The 19223-nt window shown below is 36.5% G+C and overlaps 2 protein-coding genes across 2 annotated transcripts in view; one reads left to right on the top strand and one right to left on the bottom strand.

Annotated features, from left to right (window-relative positions):
• The first annotated feature begins 1930 nt into the window (after positions 1–1930).
• Positions 1931–2815, top strand: LOC149193918 (uncharacterized). The gene has a single exon (XM_089407056.1). It carries the CDS (start codon positions 1968–1970, stop codon positions 2565–2567), a length of 600 nt encoding a protein of 199 aa, XP_089263182.1. The 5' UTR covers positions 1931–1967; the 3' UTR covers positions 2568–2815.
• A 3282-nt stretch (positions 2816–6097) lies between these two features.
• Positions 6098–19223, bottom strand: part of LOC149193917 (disease resistance protein ADR1-like) — a 34365-nt gene continuing 21239 nt past the window's right edge. The window contains exon 3 of the mRNA XM_089407476.1: positions 6098–6214. Coding sequence (XP_089263602.1) covers positions 6098–6214 — 117 coding nt within the window. The remainder of the gene's footprint in view (positions 6215–19223) is intronic.

Below are 19223 nucleotides of genomic sequence, written 5' to 3'. Positions count from 1 at the left end.
AAGTTGTTGCATGAAGATAATTATTGTAGATTTCTTGGACTATGATGAAACTTGTATGAGAATGTTGTATTTTTAAAATCCAAGACATAAGTTCATATAAAATTTTAACATTTGTAAAGTTATTTGTCTAAAATATCCTTCAATTAATATCCATATAAATACAAGTACATAATCATTTTATACCTTTTTCAAAATATGTTTTTATATACTACCCAAATTATCCATTATATTCTCTATCATTAAAATATACTAAAAGGTAATGAAAAATATAAAAGATTAACCCAGGCCAAATATTTAAAAGAAAATTTAGAAAACAATCTCGATATAACATCGAATAAATGACATCGAATTTGGATCCAATCCTACGTACTAAAGTATTATAAAAAGTTCTGCTCTTCGAAAAACCCAGAACCCTCATAAGAAGACTCCTCATAAGTGTTATAAAGGTTCTGCTCTTTCAGAAACCCAGAACACTCCTAAAAAGATTCCTCATAATCAACATGATTAAAACATGAACTAATTTTTTTTTGGACTAGAGATATATCTAACAATTACTTGTTCAATTCTAATCCATACTTTTTCAATTCGAGTGGATCCACCGTATAATTTCACAAAAAAACACCCATAAGCATTCAATCAACAAATAATAGCGTTTAATTCATAATTGTGATATGGCTAAATGTGTTGTTGAATTATCTATAATATCCATCAACAACCCCAAGCAAAAAAACAAAAAATAGGGTTTAATTCATAATTGTGATATGGCTAAATGTGTTGTTGAATTATCGATAATATCCACCAACAACCCCAAGCAAAAAAACAAAAGAATAATCAAAGTAGTGATAATGGAATAATCGGTTTTGAAGTTGAAGAGATCAAAGGTACTCTCCTTCCTCCATGTAATTTCAATACTAAATAGGTAATTCAATATTTGTTATGTACACTTTCATCTAGTTCGTAGCATGAAGTTAAACTATGTCACAGGTAAAGTTTGAGAGGTTCAACGCGTGGGTTTGATAATGAGTGACCCTTTATTTATTAGTTTTAATAATAATTTTTATTTTATTTTTATTGAATAAAAAAATTTATTATTATTAAATACAGTTGGTTTAAAAAAATAAAAAACCAAATTTTATCAAAACACAATAATACAACTACATTTCTCTGATACCGTACATTTCCATGCTCTACTTTTTTGAAGACTGAAAATATGCATTTATTAGAGTGTGGTGTTGGCATAAATGTCTTTCTAGTTTAAAGATGACGATAAAATGGATGCTCTTCTTTATCTCTTCACGAAAGGAAAGAGTGAGCTGCCAAAACTAGTCGTAAGTAATCAGGATATTAATTAATTGCTCAATGACTTGTAAATGTTGTTTAACAACCTTTGCTTCTTACCTAATACGCATCGGAATGAGCCAAAGTCCATGGTCGTTATAAAGTAGACGGGAATCCACATTCAATGGCGTGTACATTCAAAATGACCACCACCTAGCAAATGTTTCGAAGCAGTAACGTGGGGGTCCCCTTTCCTTGGGAGAAAGCAATCATATTTTCATAATTTTATTATTTTCTTTCCTCATTTTCTAGGGAAAAGGCATAGCAAGTAACGTGTAGACATCAAGTTTCTACGACTGCCATCCTCTAGAAGATGCCAGAATCTTCATTTGCAGTCAATTCTAATATGGAATCGAAGCGCACACAACGGTGTAAGGTCTCGACTATGGCCGGCGTTTACTAACCGGTGGAGCCCGTCGTTCCCTTCGCCGGCATATTCTTTCCAAATTGGACGGAGAGCCGGAAAATATGTTCGATGGATAGTCAATGGCTTCCCAAACGTAAAGGGCGATCCGGTAAAAGCTGTGGGTGTAAAAGGGATAAACCTGGCTAAATTGTAATGTATAAATCAGGGGCCGGAGGTCTCCTCGGTTTGCCCAGCTCGGTATCAAACCTTCCCTGAGAGAAAAATGGAGGAAAGAAGCAAATCCAGCAGCGCCCCTGTGCTGCCCCTCACCTTTGCCGTTCCCAGATCCCACTCTCCCACACGCCATTTCAATTCGCCTTCACCTTCCTCTGCTTTCAACTTTGCTGTTCACAGAACGCCCTCACCTACTCGTGCAAGCTATAGAAGCGCCTCTTCTTTAATTTCTTCTGCTTCTGCAGCCGCTTCGTCTTCTAGCAATTTCGTTCTTGACATATCCACGTCGCAGGTTCGATCCCCACGCCATCCCGTTTCACCAAAAGCCGTTGCCCCCATGAAGCCCATCGTCTGTGCTCCGCCTAGGAAGACGTGCATGTGTTCACCAACGAATCATCCAGGTTCGTTCCGTTGCAGTCTTCATAGAAATACTAATAATTTCTCTTCTTCTACGCATTCTCATTTGACTGCAAGGAGGTCTGCAATGACGAATTCGCTTGTAAGGATCGGCCGTGTAGAAGGAGAATGGGTGAAAAGAGCTCTCACTGCTCTCATACGCCCGTCAAGCCACCACATGCGAAGGAGAACGTCTTTTCAGCCACGGCCCAGCAGGCTCTGCCACATGACCACAGCCCATGATGTCTCTTGAAGCTCGCATCGGGTTGTTCCCGTTTGAAGACTCCTGCCTATTTCGACGATCGTTTCTCCAATGGCCGACCAATGCTAGAAAGAGACGTCGGCATGTATTGTTGCAGAGCTGCGCCGAGTTTTCTTTTCTGCTAAGGACTGCGCCTCCGATTTGGCTAATTCTGTACGAAAATCTATAGCAAAGGAGCGTCGTTGTTCTACAAGTGTTGATATTGTTCGTTAAAAAGCAAGAATGGTTGGGATTCTCGATGCGATGCAGTAAATAATTTTCCAGGGATTAGAAACAAAAAATATTTTCCCTAGATAATTTTGATTCAACAACACTATGTAAATACTGTACGGATATATCAGTTGTACAGATAATGTAAATACTGTAATATAAAGCTTCTTCTACGGGGTTATCCCCTTTAAAATGTAAAGCCGTTATAATAAAGACTCAACAGTAACCAGAATCGAAATCATTACCACAAATCTTATTATTCCAAATTGAAATTGAAAATAACGAAAGCACAAAATACTACAAAATTTACCTAACTTACACACAATAAAATTAGTTGGGGCTATTCAATTGATTAATCAAATTTAATGATTATAATGAATTACACAATAAAATTAATTGGGGCTATTCAATTGATTAATCAAATTTAATGATTATAATGAATTCGGTAAGGGGTATTTAAATTTTTTCATCTCATGATTAGCCCAAAATAACTTCACATGCACACTCTAAATTCGACTTTTCTCAAAATATGAGTTAACTCCACATGGCTCACACTTAACTCAGTTTCTACTTTTCCCAAAATATGACTTAACTCAGCATGACTCACACTTAACTCAGTTAACTCACACTATAAATCTAGAGTGCACTTAACTCAGCTTATCTCTTCATGCCTCACTTGGATCTTGCTACATTTTCATGGGGGACTAATTACTATTTCCCACACTCCTCTTTAATTACAACTGTATGACTCAACATAACTCAAACATGACTCAACTATGCCTACTAGGCTTACAATAGACATTGACTCAATCATCACTCAAACATGTCTACTAGTCTAAGTCTCAGCTAGGCTTACAATGACTCAAAACTTCTACAATTTCTTCTGAATTCTATATCCTCAAAATTGCTTCATTATGTGGTGTGCGTTCTTGTTCTAGGCTCCATATTTTTTTATTTCTTGTTGCTGCAATTTTTTTTTTTAACTTTTCTTGCATTTGTTCTAAAAAACAATCCAATCATGTCTTCTACAATTTCCTCTTCAAAGATTCGTTACACTATGGATTGTTGCCACAAGTCTTCATCTTCAAATTGTCTTCTTTGTTTTACTTCTTGTCCTTCATATTCATGACTTCCTTTCTATGATATTTCTTGACAGAAAAATATTATCTTTTCTTGATTCCATTGCTGAAAAATGTTTTTAATGCATTCACCTTTGTCTTAAGAAATGTCCATTTCTTTCTCTTCATTTTCATCATTAGATACTGTTGTTTTTTTCTATACTCCGCACACTCAAGATCAATGTTAGAAATATCTCTTTATGCTTTTCAGTGAGAGCTTCCTTCTCTATCTCTTCCTTCTCTGCCTTCTCTTCCACTCTGTTACAAACCTTTATTGTTGCAAATAGGTTGTCTTCCACTTGGCTTCCAGACACAAGTGGGCTTCTATCACCAAACACGTACTATGATCTTTTTGTTGCATCATGTGCAACCACTCATCACTAGTTAATGGTTCTTAACCAAATTTAATATCAACATAATTTTCATCCACTCTATTGTGGGATATCCAAGCATGCATGTGCTCATTAACAATTTCAACTCCACCAAATTCATCAGTTGTAGTTGGATTCACCAATCCACATCTCACTTTGCACTCACCATCCACATGTGTTTCGTCATAGTGGGATTCCCCATCATATGCACCATCCACGTTACAGTGGAGTCCTTGAGCGTTTATATGCTCTTGCTCTGTTTCACATACAAAGGCTTCAGTTTCTCTCTCTATAATCTTTGCTACATATTCTTCATCCATATGCATGTTTGCATAATATGTTTCAATTTTATGGTCTTAACGACCATCATCCACTTTTGAGTGGGACTCTCCAAGCTCTATTGTCCTCTTAGAGTCTCGCTCATCTACTCTCAGATCTATGAATGACCCAAAAAATTGTGACACCACTTGCTACTGCATGTCACTCCCCCTTGCACCAAACTCTTCTTCAAGAGTCTTCCATGCTTTCTTAGAAGTTGTCGTTGTGGCTACCTTGCACAAAAACTTCACATCCAATTCATGTTTTATAAAATTCAATGCTAAAACATTGCATACTTCATCATATGGGCTATTAGACTAGTACTCAATTAACTCTTTCGTTGAAAGAAAAGTTAACATTTTGATAACCCAAAAATCAAAATCTTTACCAGTAAACATAGGTGGTAGCAAATCAAAGCGACATCAATCAACCTCGATTTCTTCTTTGTCTTCTGCTAGACTGCTCAGTTCCTCGACTGTAGCTTGAACCTCTCTAAACATGACAACAATCTTTGCCTCTTCTTTTCGATTTTTTCTTAAGTTTCTTCAGTTGCGCTTTGTGACCCATAGCTATTATCTTTTTTCTGTCTTATGGTTGCTTTCTTGATTGCATGAGGCTATCTACTATATCACCCCTAAAAAATATGATTTTTAATATATACCCCATAAAGCATAATCTTCATCCAAAAAACATTATCATAATTGACAAAACACAAAAAAAAAATTACAAATAAAAAACTTCTCCAAATACCTAAATTCACTTTCTACAAACCCTTTATTTTTTTAATCCTCAAATCAAAATATTCACTCTAAATAAAACCCTTTTTTTTAATCCTCAAATCAAATAATCACTCTAAATAAAACCCTTTTAAAATCTTTTCAAAACGTTTAATCTCTTTTCAAATCTCCTCCATGGAAAAAAAACGTGCTTTAAAATAGGGCTCCACAAATATATGTATAAGCTCATTTAAAAATACTTTGTAACTTGACCTTTTCCACTTTAAACTACCTTAATTTTTAATATATCTAAGAACTTTATAAGGACCCCGTGTTTCTGACTTGGCCTTTTAAAACCAAAAAAAAACCACTTTGAAAATAAAACCCACTTTAAAAAAATATGCGCTCTTTCAAAAGAAAATCGTACCTGCCCACGTGGTCCTCTGCCGTTCAAAAAACCTTTTTGAATAATTTTGTTTTCAAACTTTTGACTAAAAATATGCGCTCTTTCACAAGAAAATCGTACTTGCCCACGTGGTCCTCTGCCGTGCAAATAAACTTTTCAACTTTTTTTTTTCAAACTTTTGAAGTCGCCCACTTGACTTTTAAGAACCTATACACGTCAAACGCACTTTAAAACTTTGGCCAAGTGTTGACTAACGCTCTTCACATTGTCTGTGCAGTGTGCACTGCTCACAACAACGACGACAGTCTATACATACAACGGGGATTCACGGTGGTGGCAGCAACATAGGCTGCGGCTTATGTAGGAGGACCCTCGCGACTCTCTAGCACGCTCTTTTCTTTGACGATGCTGCGATGGTGGTTGACGGCAGCTGGGGCTGCTCACGGCTCCTGCAACCAACGGTAAAGAATTTTCTCTCCAGTGGCTCTGCAATCTGGGGCTGCGACACATTAAGATATTTTGGCTTTAACCTAGTTTTGATACCAATTTCTTAGAAAAAGAAAGACACAAAATATCACAAAATTTATACATTTCACACATAATAAAGCTAGCTGCTCTTAAATTGATCAATCAAACTTGATGATTACAATCAAACCAGTAAAGGGTATTTAAATTTTTTCATCTAAAGTAATTTTACATACCCATTTTAAATTTGACTTTTCTCAAAATATAACTTCACTCACACTCTAAATCTAAACTGCGCCTAATTCATCTGGTCTCTCCAAAATAATTTCACACACTCTCTAAATTTGACTTTTTCCAAAATATGACTTCACGCACAGTCTAAATATAGACTGCACTTAACTCATCTTAAGCCACCACATGCGAAGGAGAACGTCTTTTCAGCCACGGCCCAGCAGGCTCTGCCACATGACTACAGCCCATGATGTCTCTTGAAGCTCGCATCGGGTTGTTCCCGTTTGAAGACTCCGGCCTACTTCGACGATCGTTTCTCCTATGGCCGACCAATGCTAGAAAGAGACGTCGGCATGTATTGTTGCAGAGCTGCGCCGAGTTTTATTTTCTGCGAAGGACTGCGCCTCCGATTTGGCTAATTCTGTACGAAAATCTATAGCAAAGGAGCGTCGTTGTTCAACAAGTGTTGATATTGTTCGTTAAAAAGCAAGAATGGTTGGGATTCTCGACGCGATGCAGTAAATAATTTTATGGGGATTAGAAACAAAAAAATATTTTCCCTAGATAATTTTGATTCAACAACACTATGTAAATACTGTACGGATATATCAGTTGTACAGATAATGTAAATACTGTAATATAGAGCTTCTTCTACTGGGTTATCCCCTTTAAAATGTAAAGCCGTTATAATAAAAACTCAACAGTAATTAGAATCGAAATCATTACCACAAATCTTATTATTCCAAATTGAAATTGAAATTTAAAATAACAAAAGCACAAAATACTATAAAATTTACATAACTTACACACAATAAAATTAATTGGGGCTATTTAATTGATCAATCAAATTTGATGATTATAATGAATCCGGTGAGGGGTATTTAAATTTTTTCATCTAATGATTAGCCCAAAATAACTTCACATGCACACACTCTAAATTTGACTTTTCCCAAAATATGAGTTAACTCCACATGACTCACACTTAACTCACTCTAAATTTGACTTTTCCTAAAATATGAGTTAACTCCACATGGCTCACACTTAACTCAGTTTCTACTTTTCCCAAAATATGACTTAACTCAACATGACTCACACTTAACTCAGTTAACTCACACTATAAATCTAGAGTGCACTTAACTCAGCTTATCTTCATGCATCACTTGGATCTTGCTACATTTTCATGGGGGAGTAATTACTATTTCCCACACTCCTCTTTAATTACAACTGTATGACTCAACTATGCCTACCAGGCTTACAATAGACATTGACTCAATCATCACTCAAACATGTCTACTTGTCTAAGTCTCAGCTAGGCTTACAATGATTCAAAACTTCTACAATTTCTTCTAAATTCTTTATCCTCAAAAATTGCTTCATTATGTTTTGTGCGTTCTTGTTCTAGGCTCCATATGTCTTTACTTCTTGTTGCTGCAATTTTTTTTTAACTTTTCTTGCATTTGTTCTAAAAAACAATCCAATCATGTCTTCTACAATTTCCTCTTCAAAGATTCGTTACACTATGGATTGTTGCCACAAGTCTTCATCTTCAAATTGTCTTCTTTGTTTTACTTCTTGTCCTTCATCTTCGTGACTTCCTTTCTATGATATTTCTTGACAGAAAAATATTATCTTTTCTTGATTACATTGCTGGAAAATGGTTTTAATGCATTCACCTTTGCCTTAAGAAATGTCCATTTCTTTCTCTTCATTTTCATCATTGGATACTATTGTTTTTTTCTTATACTCTGCACACTCAAGATCAATGTTAGAAATATCTCTTTATGCTTTTCAGTGAGAGCTTCCTTCTCTACCTCTTCCTTCTCTACCTTCTCTTCCACTCTGTTACAAACCTTTGTTGCTGCAAATAGGTTGTCTTCCACTTGGCTTCCAGACACAAGTGGGCTTCTATCACCAAATAACAACATAATATGATCTTTTTGTTGCATCATGTGAAACCACTCATCACTAGTTAATGGTTCTTAACCAAATTTAATATCAACATAATTTTCATCCACTCTATTGTGGGATATCCAAGCATGCATGTGCTCATTAACAATTTCAACTCCACCAAATTCATCAGTTGTGGTTGGATTCACCAATCCACATCTCACTTTGCAGTCACCATCCACATTTGTTTCGTCACAGTGGGATTCCCCATCATATGCACCATCCACGTTACAGTGGAGTCCTTGAGCGTTTATATGCTCTTGCTCTGTTTCACATACAAAGGCTTCAGTTTCTCTCTCTACAATCTTTGCTACATCTTCTTCATCCATATGCATGTTTGCATAATATGTTTCAATTTTATGGTCTTGACGACCATCATCCACTTTTGAGTGGGACTCTCCAAGCTCTATTGTCCTCTCAGAGTCTCACTCATCTACTCTCAGATCTACGAATGACCCAACAAATTGTGACACCACTTGTTGCTGCATGTCACTCCCCCTTGCACCAAACTCTTCTTCAAGAGTCTTCCATGCTTTCTTAGAAGTTGTCGTCGTGGCTACCTTGCACAAAAACTTCACATCCAATTCATGTTTTATAAAATTCAATGCTAAAACATTGCATACTTCATCATATGGGTTATTAGACTAGTACTCAGTTAACTCTTTCGCTGAAAGAAAAGTTAACATTTTGATAACCCAAAAATCAAAATCTTTACCAGTAAACATACGAGGTGGTAGCAAGTCAAAACGACATCAATCAACCTCGATTTCTTCTTTCTCTTCTGCTACACTGCTCAGTTCCTTGGCTGCAGCTTGAACCTTTCTAAACATGGCAGCAATCTCTGCCTCTTCTTTTCGATTCTTTTCTTAAGTTTCTTCAGTTGCGCTTTGCGACCCATAGCTATTATATGTTTTCTGTCTTATAGTTGCTTTCTTGATTGCATGATGTTATCTATTATATCACCCCCTAAAAAATATGATTTTTAATATATGACCCATAAAACACAATCTCCATCCAAGAAAACATTATTAAAACATTATTATAATTGACAAAAACACCCCCAAAAAAAATTACAAATAAAAAAACTTTGGCAAATACCTAAATTCACTTTCTAAAATCCCTTTATTTTTTTAATCCTCAAATCAAATAATCACTCTAAATAAAACCCTTTTAAACTCTTTTCAAATCTCCTCCATGGAAAAAAAAACGTGCTTCATAATGGGGCTCCAGAAATATATGTATAAGCTCATTTCAAAATACTTCGTAACTTGACCTTTTCCACTTTAAACTACCTTAGTTTTAGTTTTTAACATATCAAAGAACTTTATAAGGAACCCGTGTTTCTAACTTGGCCTTTTAAAACCAAAAAAAAAACCACTTTGAAAATAAAACCCACTTTAAAAAAATATGCGCTCTTTCAAAAGAAAATCGTACCTGCCCACGTGGTCCTCTGCCGCTCAAAAAACCTTTTCGAAATTTTTTTTTTCAAACTTTTGACTAAAAAAATATGGGCTCTTTCAAAAGAAAATCGTACTTGCCACGTGGTCCTCTGCCGTTCAAATAAACTTTTCAATTTTTTTTTTTCAAACTTTTGAACTCGCCCACTTGACTTTTAAAAACCTACACACGTCAAACGCACTTTAAAACTCTTAAAACTTTGGCCAAGTGTTGACTAACGCTCTTCACATTGTCTGTGCAGTGTGCACTGCTCACAACAACGACGACAGTCTATACAGGCAACGGGGATTCACAGTGGTGGCAGCAACATAGGCTGCGGCTTATGTAGGAGGACCCTCGCGACTCTATAGCACTCTCTTTTCTTTGACGATGCGGCTATGGTGGTTGACGGCAGCTGCGGCTGCTCACGGCTCCAGCAACCAACGTAAAGAATTTTCTCTCCAGTGGCTCTGCAATCTGGGGCTGCAACACATTAAGATATTTTGGCTTTAACCTAGTTTTGATATGAATTTGTTAGAAAAAGAAAGACATAAAATACCACAAAATTTATACATTTCACACATAATAAAGCTAGCTGCTCTTAAATTGATCAATCAAACTTGATGATTACAATTAAACCAGTAAAGGGTATTTAAATTTTTTCATCTAATGACTTACCCAAAGTAATTTTACATATCCATTTTAAATTTGATTTTTCTCAAAATATGACTTCACTCACACTCTAAATCTAGACTGCGCCTAATTCATCTTGTCTCTCCAAAATAATTTCACACACTCTCTAAATTTGACTTTTCCCAAAATATGACTTCACGCACACTTTAAATATGGGCTGCACTTAACTCATCTTATCTCTTCATGCATTATTTGACTTCGATCTTGTTGGATCTTCATGTCAAATTGGAGTGTAGCATTTTTTTCGAAATAAGATATCCCTTTTTCCCAAAATACTATAGTATATTTTTTCCAAATGACCCCCGAAAAGAAATTAAACAATAAGACTTATGGAAACCAAATCTCCATATATAACTCTGAAACCACAATGGTTTCAGCATAGACTTGATTGCCTAACAGGGTAACCATTCTTACAAACGTCGTATGTGCATGCAAGATTTCCATTTCCTAATAGATGTTGTGATTCATGATTTAGGGTGACGTTAAAGGTCATCGTAGGGTTTTACAATGCCTCTTTTTGAGGTATTATTTGCATTCGTCGTTCAGGAGCCCTCAATCTTTTAGCTTTCCCGGCACAGTGCCGTCCGGCATCTTACAAACCGACCGTGTTCCGTTTCATCTGACGTGAATCATTGACCGTCGTTTTAAGAATGCACAGGATACAGAAAGGCGTCGGATAAACATTGTTTAAATGGACTGTTCTTGTTGGAAGGAAGTTGGACAGAAATTTGGATTTCCATATATTTTGTTTTGTTGTATAAGGGCATGTGTTTCCCTTGCTCCACAGATTCTGAGGGTTTATAAAGCTTTTCAAACCATTAAGAAAAATTAAAACAACTTTGGAACAATTTTTAGATCTTTTGCTTTGTTGTTTTCAATTTTTAATTTACTTATTTTTAATATTGATTTTTTCGTACCAGGGTCGTGTGAGATTTTCGGCGGTGATGATTCAAGTTTGAGTGGGAACCTTGGTTTCTGAGAAGGGGATTGTTAATGGCAACTTTTTTAATTCAGTGTTTGTTTTGGGCAGTGAAAAAATGTATTGTTTGCTAAGAGAGGGTTACGATTTAGTATTGATGCTATTTTGTTATTGGACGATCTCAATTAAAAGCAAAAATTTAAACTTTTCAAAAACAAATTAGTCCGAAATCTTAGGTAGCTATATTTGGAAGTCTACAAATAGAGATTTTAGAGATGACTATATGTCTTTTAATGTGTTCATGGTCGCCTGTTGCCTTTGGATGAGATACATGTATAGCAACATGTTTTCTTTAGTTACATTTTTATCAAGAAGAACCTTGCCGAAGAGGAATTCAAGGTGTTGGTATATGTCCATGGTTTATATAAATTAGTTGTATCTACTCTTTGTGTGACTAATGACATGTACCCACTATGTAGCCTTAGCTATAACTTTAATGTCAGTGAGGGTACACCGCATTGTTGATTCTCATTCCACTTGATTGAGTTCATCTTGAATGGGTTGCGGGGTCAATTCCTAATACCTAGCCGATAAGTTTTCTGCTCTCAGTTCGGCCCTAGTTCATCCATGTTCCTGGTAATAAGTCACACCTTGGTAAACCCATGCTTGTTGATGTAGCATATCTAATGGTTTGAACTGAGAATGAGAGACCAATGAAAAAACGAAAGCCACTACCCTGGAGTCAAACCTCCCAGAGAAACTTGAGGAAAGAAACGACTGATAACAATTACTTTTATTGCCATTTTCATTTGAATTCACTGATGTCGTGCCCTTGGATTTTTATATAAGGCTCTGCCCAAGTTGAAATAGGACAAGGCTTCAGCTGAACTACCACTTTTATACACGTTAGTTAACCCCAAAAAAATGAGACCAGACAACCCTACAATCTTAAAATATAAAACGAATTATCAAATCCCGGATTGGATAGCTTTGCCAACCGTGGATATTGGAGGCCTTTCAAAATGGAACATTTAAAGAGTGTTAAATTTATTGTATTCAAAATAAATAATCAGTCAATGCCATCTAGATGTGCCGCTTTTAAAGAAAATCAGTTGTACTTGTACTCGTCACGTTTTTTTCTCAATTTCAAAGTTGAGAATATTCTCCTGATCGTACAATTTTGAAACTTAACTGAATAATAAAAAATTCAATATTTGAGAATATTTTCATTTATCTCTGTGTAATGGGTTTCTTCTCTGTCATCAACATTCATGAAGTCCCACCACAGCTTTTTATAATCTGAAAAATCATAAACTGTGTCCGGGAACATTACTTTGGGATCATTTCTGGGCCATCGAGCACATGGTTGGACTTGGGGTTGGTTGATCCACAAGTCTCTGGTTCGGTAGATGCAATAATAGCTTTCATAGATTCTTGTGTCACGGCCTCCATGGTGCCAGATACATCCAATGTCATGAAAATTCGTTTCCAGGGCCCGTCTTGCGATTCCAGCATCTGCTTTTGCTTTGTCATACATCATATCATGGATCCATTTTCTGCCTTTTGGGTACACCTTTCTTTCAGGTACATAATGCTGGAGATCAGTGTGAGGCTGTAAGTTGGCATCAAGGACTTTTGTGTTCCTTAATTGCCATGTGGGTCTCCAATTGTCTCTGTATGTATCCCAGTCTTGATTATCTGGAATGGTTCTCAAGACCTCTTGTTTTTGGTGCTGGTCCCACTCAGTAATAATCATCATGATATGTGCTATATTTTGTTCAAGATATTCCCTGCTGAGAAAGTCAGGAAGACAATTTTCCTTTCCTTTGATGTGCTCAATGGAAAAATCAAAATTTGCAAAGAGCGCCTGCCATCTGGCAAACTTTGCTTCTTCTGGTTTTTTGATGTCCTTGGATAGGACTTTCTTCATTGCTGACGCATCTGTTCTGAGAAGAAAAGGCTTGTTTATTAGATATACTGCAAACTTGCTGATGCAATTCCATGCAACTTTTACTTCTCTTTCAATAACAGAATAATTCTGTTCTGCTGGGTTCCATACTCCTGAGGCAAACTGTACCACTTGTTCTTCTTTGTCAACTTTTTGTTTTAGAATCCCTCCCCATCCTATGTCACTGGCGTCGGATTCAACTATTTTGAATGCCTCATCATCTGCTATGTACAGTATAGGCAAGGACTTTACCTTTGCTTTGATTTCTTGCACTGCTCTGGTATGGGCATCTGACCATTGAGGGGGATTTTTGCCAAGCCGCTTATTCAACACTTTCTTGTCACTGGCACAGTCTTGATAAAAACTGCTTACATAATTTAGGCAGCCAAGGAACCTTTGCAGTTGTGTCTTGTCTTTTAAGACATCTGGAAATTTGTCTGCAAAGTCAATGGCATGTTGTTGCAGAGAGATTTGTCCATTAGAAATCTGGTGGCCTAAGAACTTTATAGAAGTCTGAAATACTTCTATTTTCTTTTTACTAAGCACAAGCCCATTTTTCTTGACCAACTTCATGAAAATATTTACATGCTTGAAGTGATCATCAATATTTTTGGAAAAAATTAAAACATCATCAATATATACAAGTAACCAATCAAAATATGGCTTAAAAATATCATCCATGACCTTTTGAAACTTTGAAGGAGCATTTTTAAGACCGAATGGCATGACATTCCATTCATAGTGCCCTGCAGGAATACTAAAAGCAGTTTTGAACTTATCTGCCTCATTAATGGCAACTTGCCAAAATCCTGCTTTTAAATCAAATTTTGAAAATATTTTTGCCCCTGCAATTCTTCTGATCAAGTCTCCTTTATGTGGAATGGGATAAGTATCATCAGCCAAAACTGAATTTAGAGGCTTGTAATTTATTACAAGTCTGGGGATACCTCTAATTTGTTCAGCTCTTTTGTTTACATAGAATCCATAGCAATTCCAGGGGCTAGTGGATTCTCTGATCAATCCTCTGTTGAGCAATTGCTGAATTTCTTTTTGGCATAGTTCTCTGTATTCTTGGCTCATAGGGATCGCTCTGCTTTTACAGGGCTTTCCTGTGTATCCTTCTTTGTAGGGCAACTTAATGGTATGTTGCTTTCTGTGCCAAAAAGCATTTGGCTCTTCTGAACAACATTTTTCTTCCAGTTTTCCTTTCAGTTCTTGGATCCTTCTTTTGATTTGGGGTAGTTTCAGCTGTTCTTCTACTCTCAATGTGCTTTTTAGATCTTTAAGATCTGATAGCAAAGATTCTGCTTTGTCTAATTTCTGCATGGCTTGAACCATTGTAGAAACTCTTGGAGTAGAAACATAAGGAAGCTCAATCCTTTTTCTTCTTCCTTTAGATGTGGGTACAGAAATGAAATAACCAGCTCTACTTCCTTTCAATCTGGCTGAGCCATGAGGTTCCACTGCAGCTAAAAAAACATTCCCTAATATACAATCAACAGGGATGTCTGCTATGGCAAACTTCATGTATACACAGTGGGTATCAAAACATAGTGAAGCTCTAGGAATTTCATATTTGAGTTTCTTATTTCCTAGGCCTACAACTTCTCTTTCAGCAGAGACCCAATATTTTGCTGGAACATTTCTGATGTTAAGAATATTAATATCTGCACCAGAATCTAATAATGCAGTCATGAAAAATATCTGGCCTTGGATACAGATTTTTACCTTGACATGATGTTGTTGATATGTGATGGTATACAATCTCATATCTTGAAAGCCAAAGTTTGGGTCTGACCTTCCTTCAGCAACCTGAATTTCTTGTCTATGGGCTGTTGTGTTCCAGGATTCTTCTTCTTTTTCTTCTTGAATCTCCTTGCCTTTCTTAATTTCTGCAATTTGAGCTTTGATTGCAGAAATCTCTGCTTTGAGTTGGTGAATTTCACCATTCACTTCTCCCAGAGTCAGGGATCTTACTTTCCCTGGTTTCTGGTGATGCATTTGGAAAGACTTAGTGTTCCTTTCATAGGATGCATCGACAAACAAAGGTTTATTACCTGATTCTTTTGAGGCTTTTGATTTAAGCTGATCTGTGAATGCTTCTATCAGGCGGTTCTTCATGGCTCCTTCTTCCATTGTCCTAATATGTGATAAAATCTTCATTTCTGCTTCTTCTTCAGTAGATGCCATTAGGACTTTTTCTTTGGGAGGCTTTGTTCTTTCTTCTTCTTCTTCGCTGGAACTGTACAAAAATTCAGAATCATCTTCATAAAATATATGACATGCACATTCTTCTGAATTATAGCAAGAACATTCAGATGATTCAGAATCAGTATACTGTCCCATATTAACTTGAAATTCTTCTTCTGAAGTGCTAAAAGAATCAAGAGACGATTCCTCTAATTGGTGCTGCTGGGCTGAGTCTTTGATAATAAGATTTGGGCACCTTTCTGTAGCATGGGTCCTTGATTTGCATCTCAGGCAAAAGCTTGGGCCTGAATGCTCTTTCTTAACCGGTTTGGCCTTTTGAGCATAAACAGCTGTCTTTTTTCCCTTATTAAGCTTTGATTCTTCCCCTTGGGGACATCTTGAAGCTGTATGCCCAGTCTGGCCACACAACCAGCAAGTAATTTTGTTCCATTTGTCTTGCTTGGATGTATGCAAATGGATGTCAGAAGGAGTATAATAATGGGTTTTTGGGATAAATTTGTAGTGGCCCTTCTTTTTATGGTTTTTATCCCTTATAGAATACTTCCTTTTATTTTTTGGATAATCCCTTCGATTTTTGTAGAAAGTCTCTTTGAATTCTCTTTTGGCCCTCTTCCTAGACTTTCTCTTTTTGACCAATGGGTCATCTATTGTCAGTCCATATTTGCTGCAAATGGACTTTCTATCTGGTAGTCTGGACAATTTTTCCAAAGACTTGTTTACCTTTGAGCTGGTACAAAGACTTACCAGTGTCTTTGTAATAAGGGAATAAATTTCTCCCCATGTATAAGACTCAAAAGGTAACTGAAAAATTTCTTGCAATCTAATGTAGTCAACAAATCTAGAGGGTAGAGCAGCTAGATATACCTGCTTCCAGAGCAAGTTTTTGGAATCTTTCACCTCATAGATTCGCTGCATCCAATCTCTATGGAAATCATCAAATTGAGACATCTTATGACATTTGAGGTTCATCAAAATGACCTCATGTTTGTTGGCAATTTCTGTCTCACAGCCACACCAATGTTCTAGAATCATTGATGTTAGCGCACCAATCATATTGCTTATTACAGTACCATCAGGATTATGAATAACATCTCCTTTTTCATCCTTGAGCACTTCTGCTTCCATGGTCTCAATAAGTTTAGGAGAAGATTCAGTTTCCCACCATCTGAGAAGAGTACCTGTAAAACATTGGATGATGGTTCTGCAAGCATCTACCTCTGATTTTCCTCTAAGACACATGAGTTTATATTCAGTATACATTAAATCAATCATCTGGCGAATTTGGCCAATGCTCATGTTGTCTATGTTCCATTCTCTGTGGGAATCAGGGAAGAAAGTATGGGCTTCAGGCAATTTTCCCTTCCCTTCAATGTCAGGAGCAGAATATCTGGAAAATCTATGTTCAAGAGGCTCATAGATTGGGAGGATTTGTGTTTCCTGAGATTTTTGTTCTTCTGTTTCTGGTTCCCTGAATAAGGAAGCAATATTGATGTGTTCAGACTCATCAGTCTTTGAGGTGGTTTCTTTGGGGAACAACAGAGGGAATTTCTATACATTCCTTATTGGATTCTCAATCTTTATATTTCTTTTTACCAGGAAAGAATTTGGAACTGGCTTTTCAACTTTTGTGACCTGCATCCTTTCAAATTTCTCATTTAACCCAGTAAGGAGTGTCTTAGTTACATCAATATGTCCAACTAAGTTTTCTCCTATTTCTTCAATCTTATTCAATGATTCCTTGGTGTAAGAACAAGTCATGCTGGAATCAAATTGTAAATTATTCAAACAATAATTTACACAATTAAGTGAAGACTGTACAATATCTACTTGCTTCTTTACATCTTCTGCTTTAGCCACATTCATTTCTAGACCCTTTAGAGCAGTATTGGTCCAATTTAACTGTTCACTAGCCTTTTGAATTCTACCATCAATTCCTAAGGCATTATCATCTTTTTGAACCAGGGGAATGGCTTTGGCTGCATTTGTCTTTTCTCCCAAGATGATTCCTTTATATGGGGGAAAAGTAGTAGGGGTTTCAACTGTGGATCCATCAATTGCAGTCCATCCATGCTTATCAGTGATACTGCTGGAAGTAGCACCAGTTAAAACATTTATAGGAGCAATTTTATCTTTCCATGAGTAGAAAGATATCCAAACATTATTTACTTCCATATAATGTTTCCAGTCTGTGGCTAACTTTCTTTTCTGATCTGGGGTATATCCTTGGTCAAATTCATCTGCTTGAGGATTTGTATACAAATCCCAATTCAACATTTCTTTCATCCATTTGGAACTGATTTGTGATTTTAAGCATCCATCCATAAGTGCAAAAAACTTATGCATTTCCATTACTGCAGGCCTTTTACAGTCAGAAGGAATCTGTTTGAATCTGCATTCTGGAATCAGTTCTGATTGCTCAAGTTTCCCCAACCCATACCTCGGCTTTGCTGGTCTCATTAAGCAAGTCATCTGAGTAAGCCTAGGGTCTTCTTCTTCTATAGAATGGATCATGAGAACATGATCTGAATCAGGCTCAGGCTCATGTGGGAAAGGAATATCAGAACATTTAGGATTCGGGCATGAGCTGATAGAAGTGGATGGAGGAGCAACACCAGTGTGAGGATTATGGTGCAGATGAACATTCTGTTCGGCTAGAGTAAGCAGATTTACGACATTTGTACAATCTGGACATTTTACTTCTAAAGAAGAAAAATTAACAAGCTGAGCTAATTCGAAAAGCTGTGGATGTTTACAAGAAGAAAAGGATGATGATGAACAGGTGGTATCAACAGTGGAAGGATCTCTGTAGTATTTGGATGTTTTACAAGCAACGTCTATTCTTCTCCGATCAATAGTTGACCTGCGAGGAAAGGATATGACTGCATTGGAAGAATTTTTAGTTATGTTTGCAGAAGTGATATTTCAGGGAATTTGTGGCCTGGAGTGATTTACAACCCAATGTTCAGGGAATTGCAGATCTTCCCATTTTATCAATAGATGTTCAATCTTTTGGTTCTTTGGGTCAGTTTTAACTAGCACACTTGATTTGGAATCTCGACTGGGAGTATGACGGATTGTTGGCCATAAAGTGTTGGTATGTCTGAAACAGGCTTTGGTCTGGATGGCTATATTGTTCCTCTTTCTCTTCATATCAAAACCAGTAGTATGGATTTGCAGCTGTAAGATATCTTTAATGGTTTCATCAAACACATATATAGAAAAGTTTGGGAAACAATCAAAGTATACAGGGCCATCAGACAAAGGAGCTACAATTCCTCCAATTATAGAATCTATATATCTGTTGTGCGTTAGATCTCTAATAGTAGCAAGCACAAATGTTTTTAATCCTTTATGGACCAAAGGATTGATGCCAACCCGAATGCAACCAAGATGCAGATAATTTGTTTTTAACCTTTTTGCTTATGCTTGTAAAGCCTGAGGATTTAATAGTGGTATTGTCTGAATACTCTCAGAGTTCTCCTGAACTTGACTAACAAACTCTTTAATACTAATTCTTGATGCAGCAATTAAATGAAAAGGAGCTAAATCACTATATACTTCAGAGGGTGTTATATCTGGTAAAGCCCATCTTGCAGAAGGCTGAAATTCCTCATAAGTAAGTTCAGCAGAGTTTAAGGTTCTACTTGAACTATTTTC

Source organism: Pinus tabuliformis, chromosome 2_2 (genome assembly GCF_031772625.1).
Source record: "Pinus tabuliformis cultivar Carrire ecotype Pingquan chromosome 2_2, CPIR1, whole genome shotgun sequence".
Taxonomy (NCBI): domain Eukaryota; kingdom Viridiplantae; phylum Streptophyta; class Pinopsida; order Pinales; family Pinaceae; genus Pinus; species Pinus tabuliformis.
This window is presented reverse-complemented; position numbering and strand designations above follow the sequence as displayed.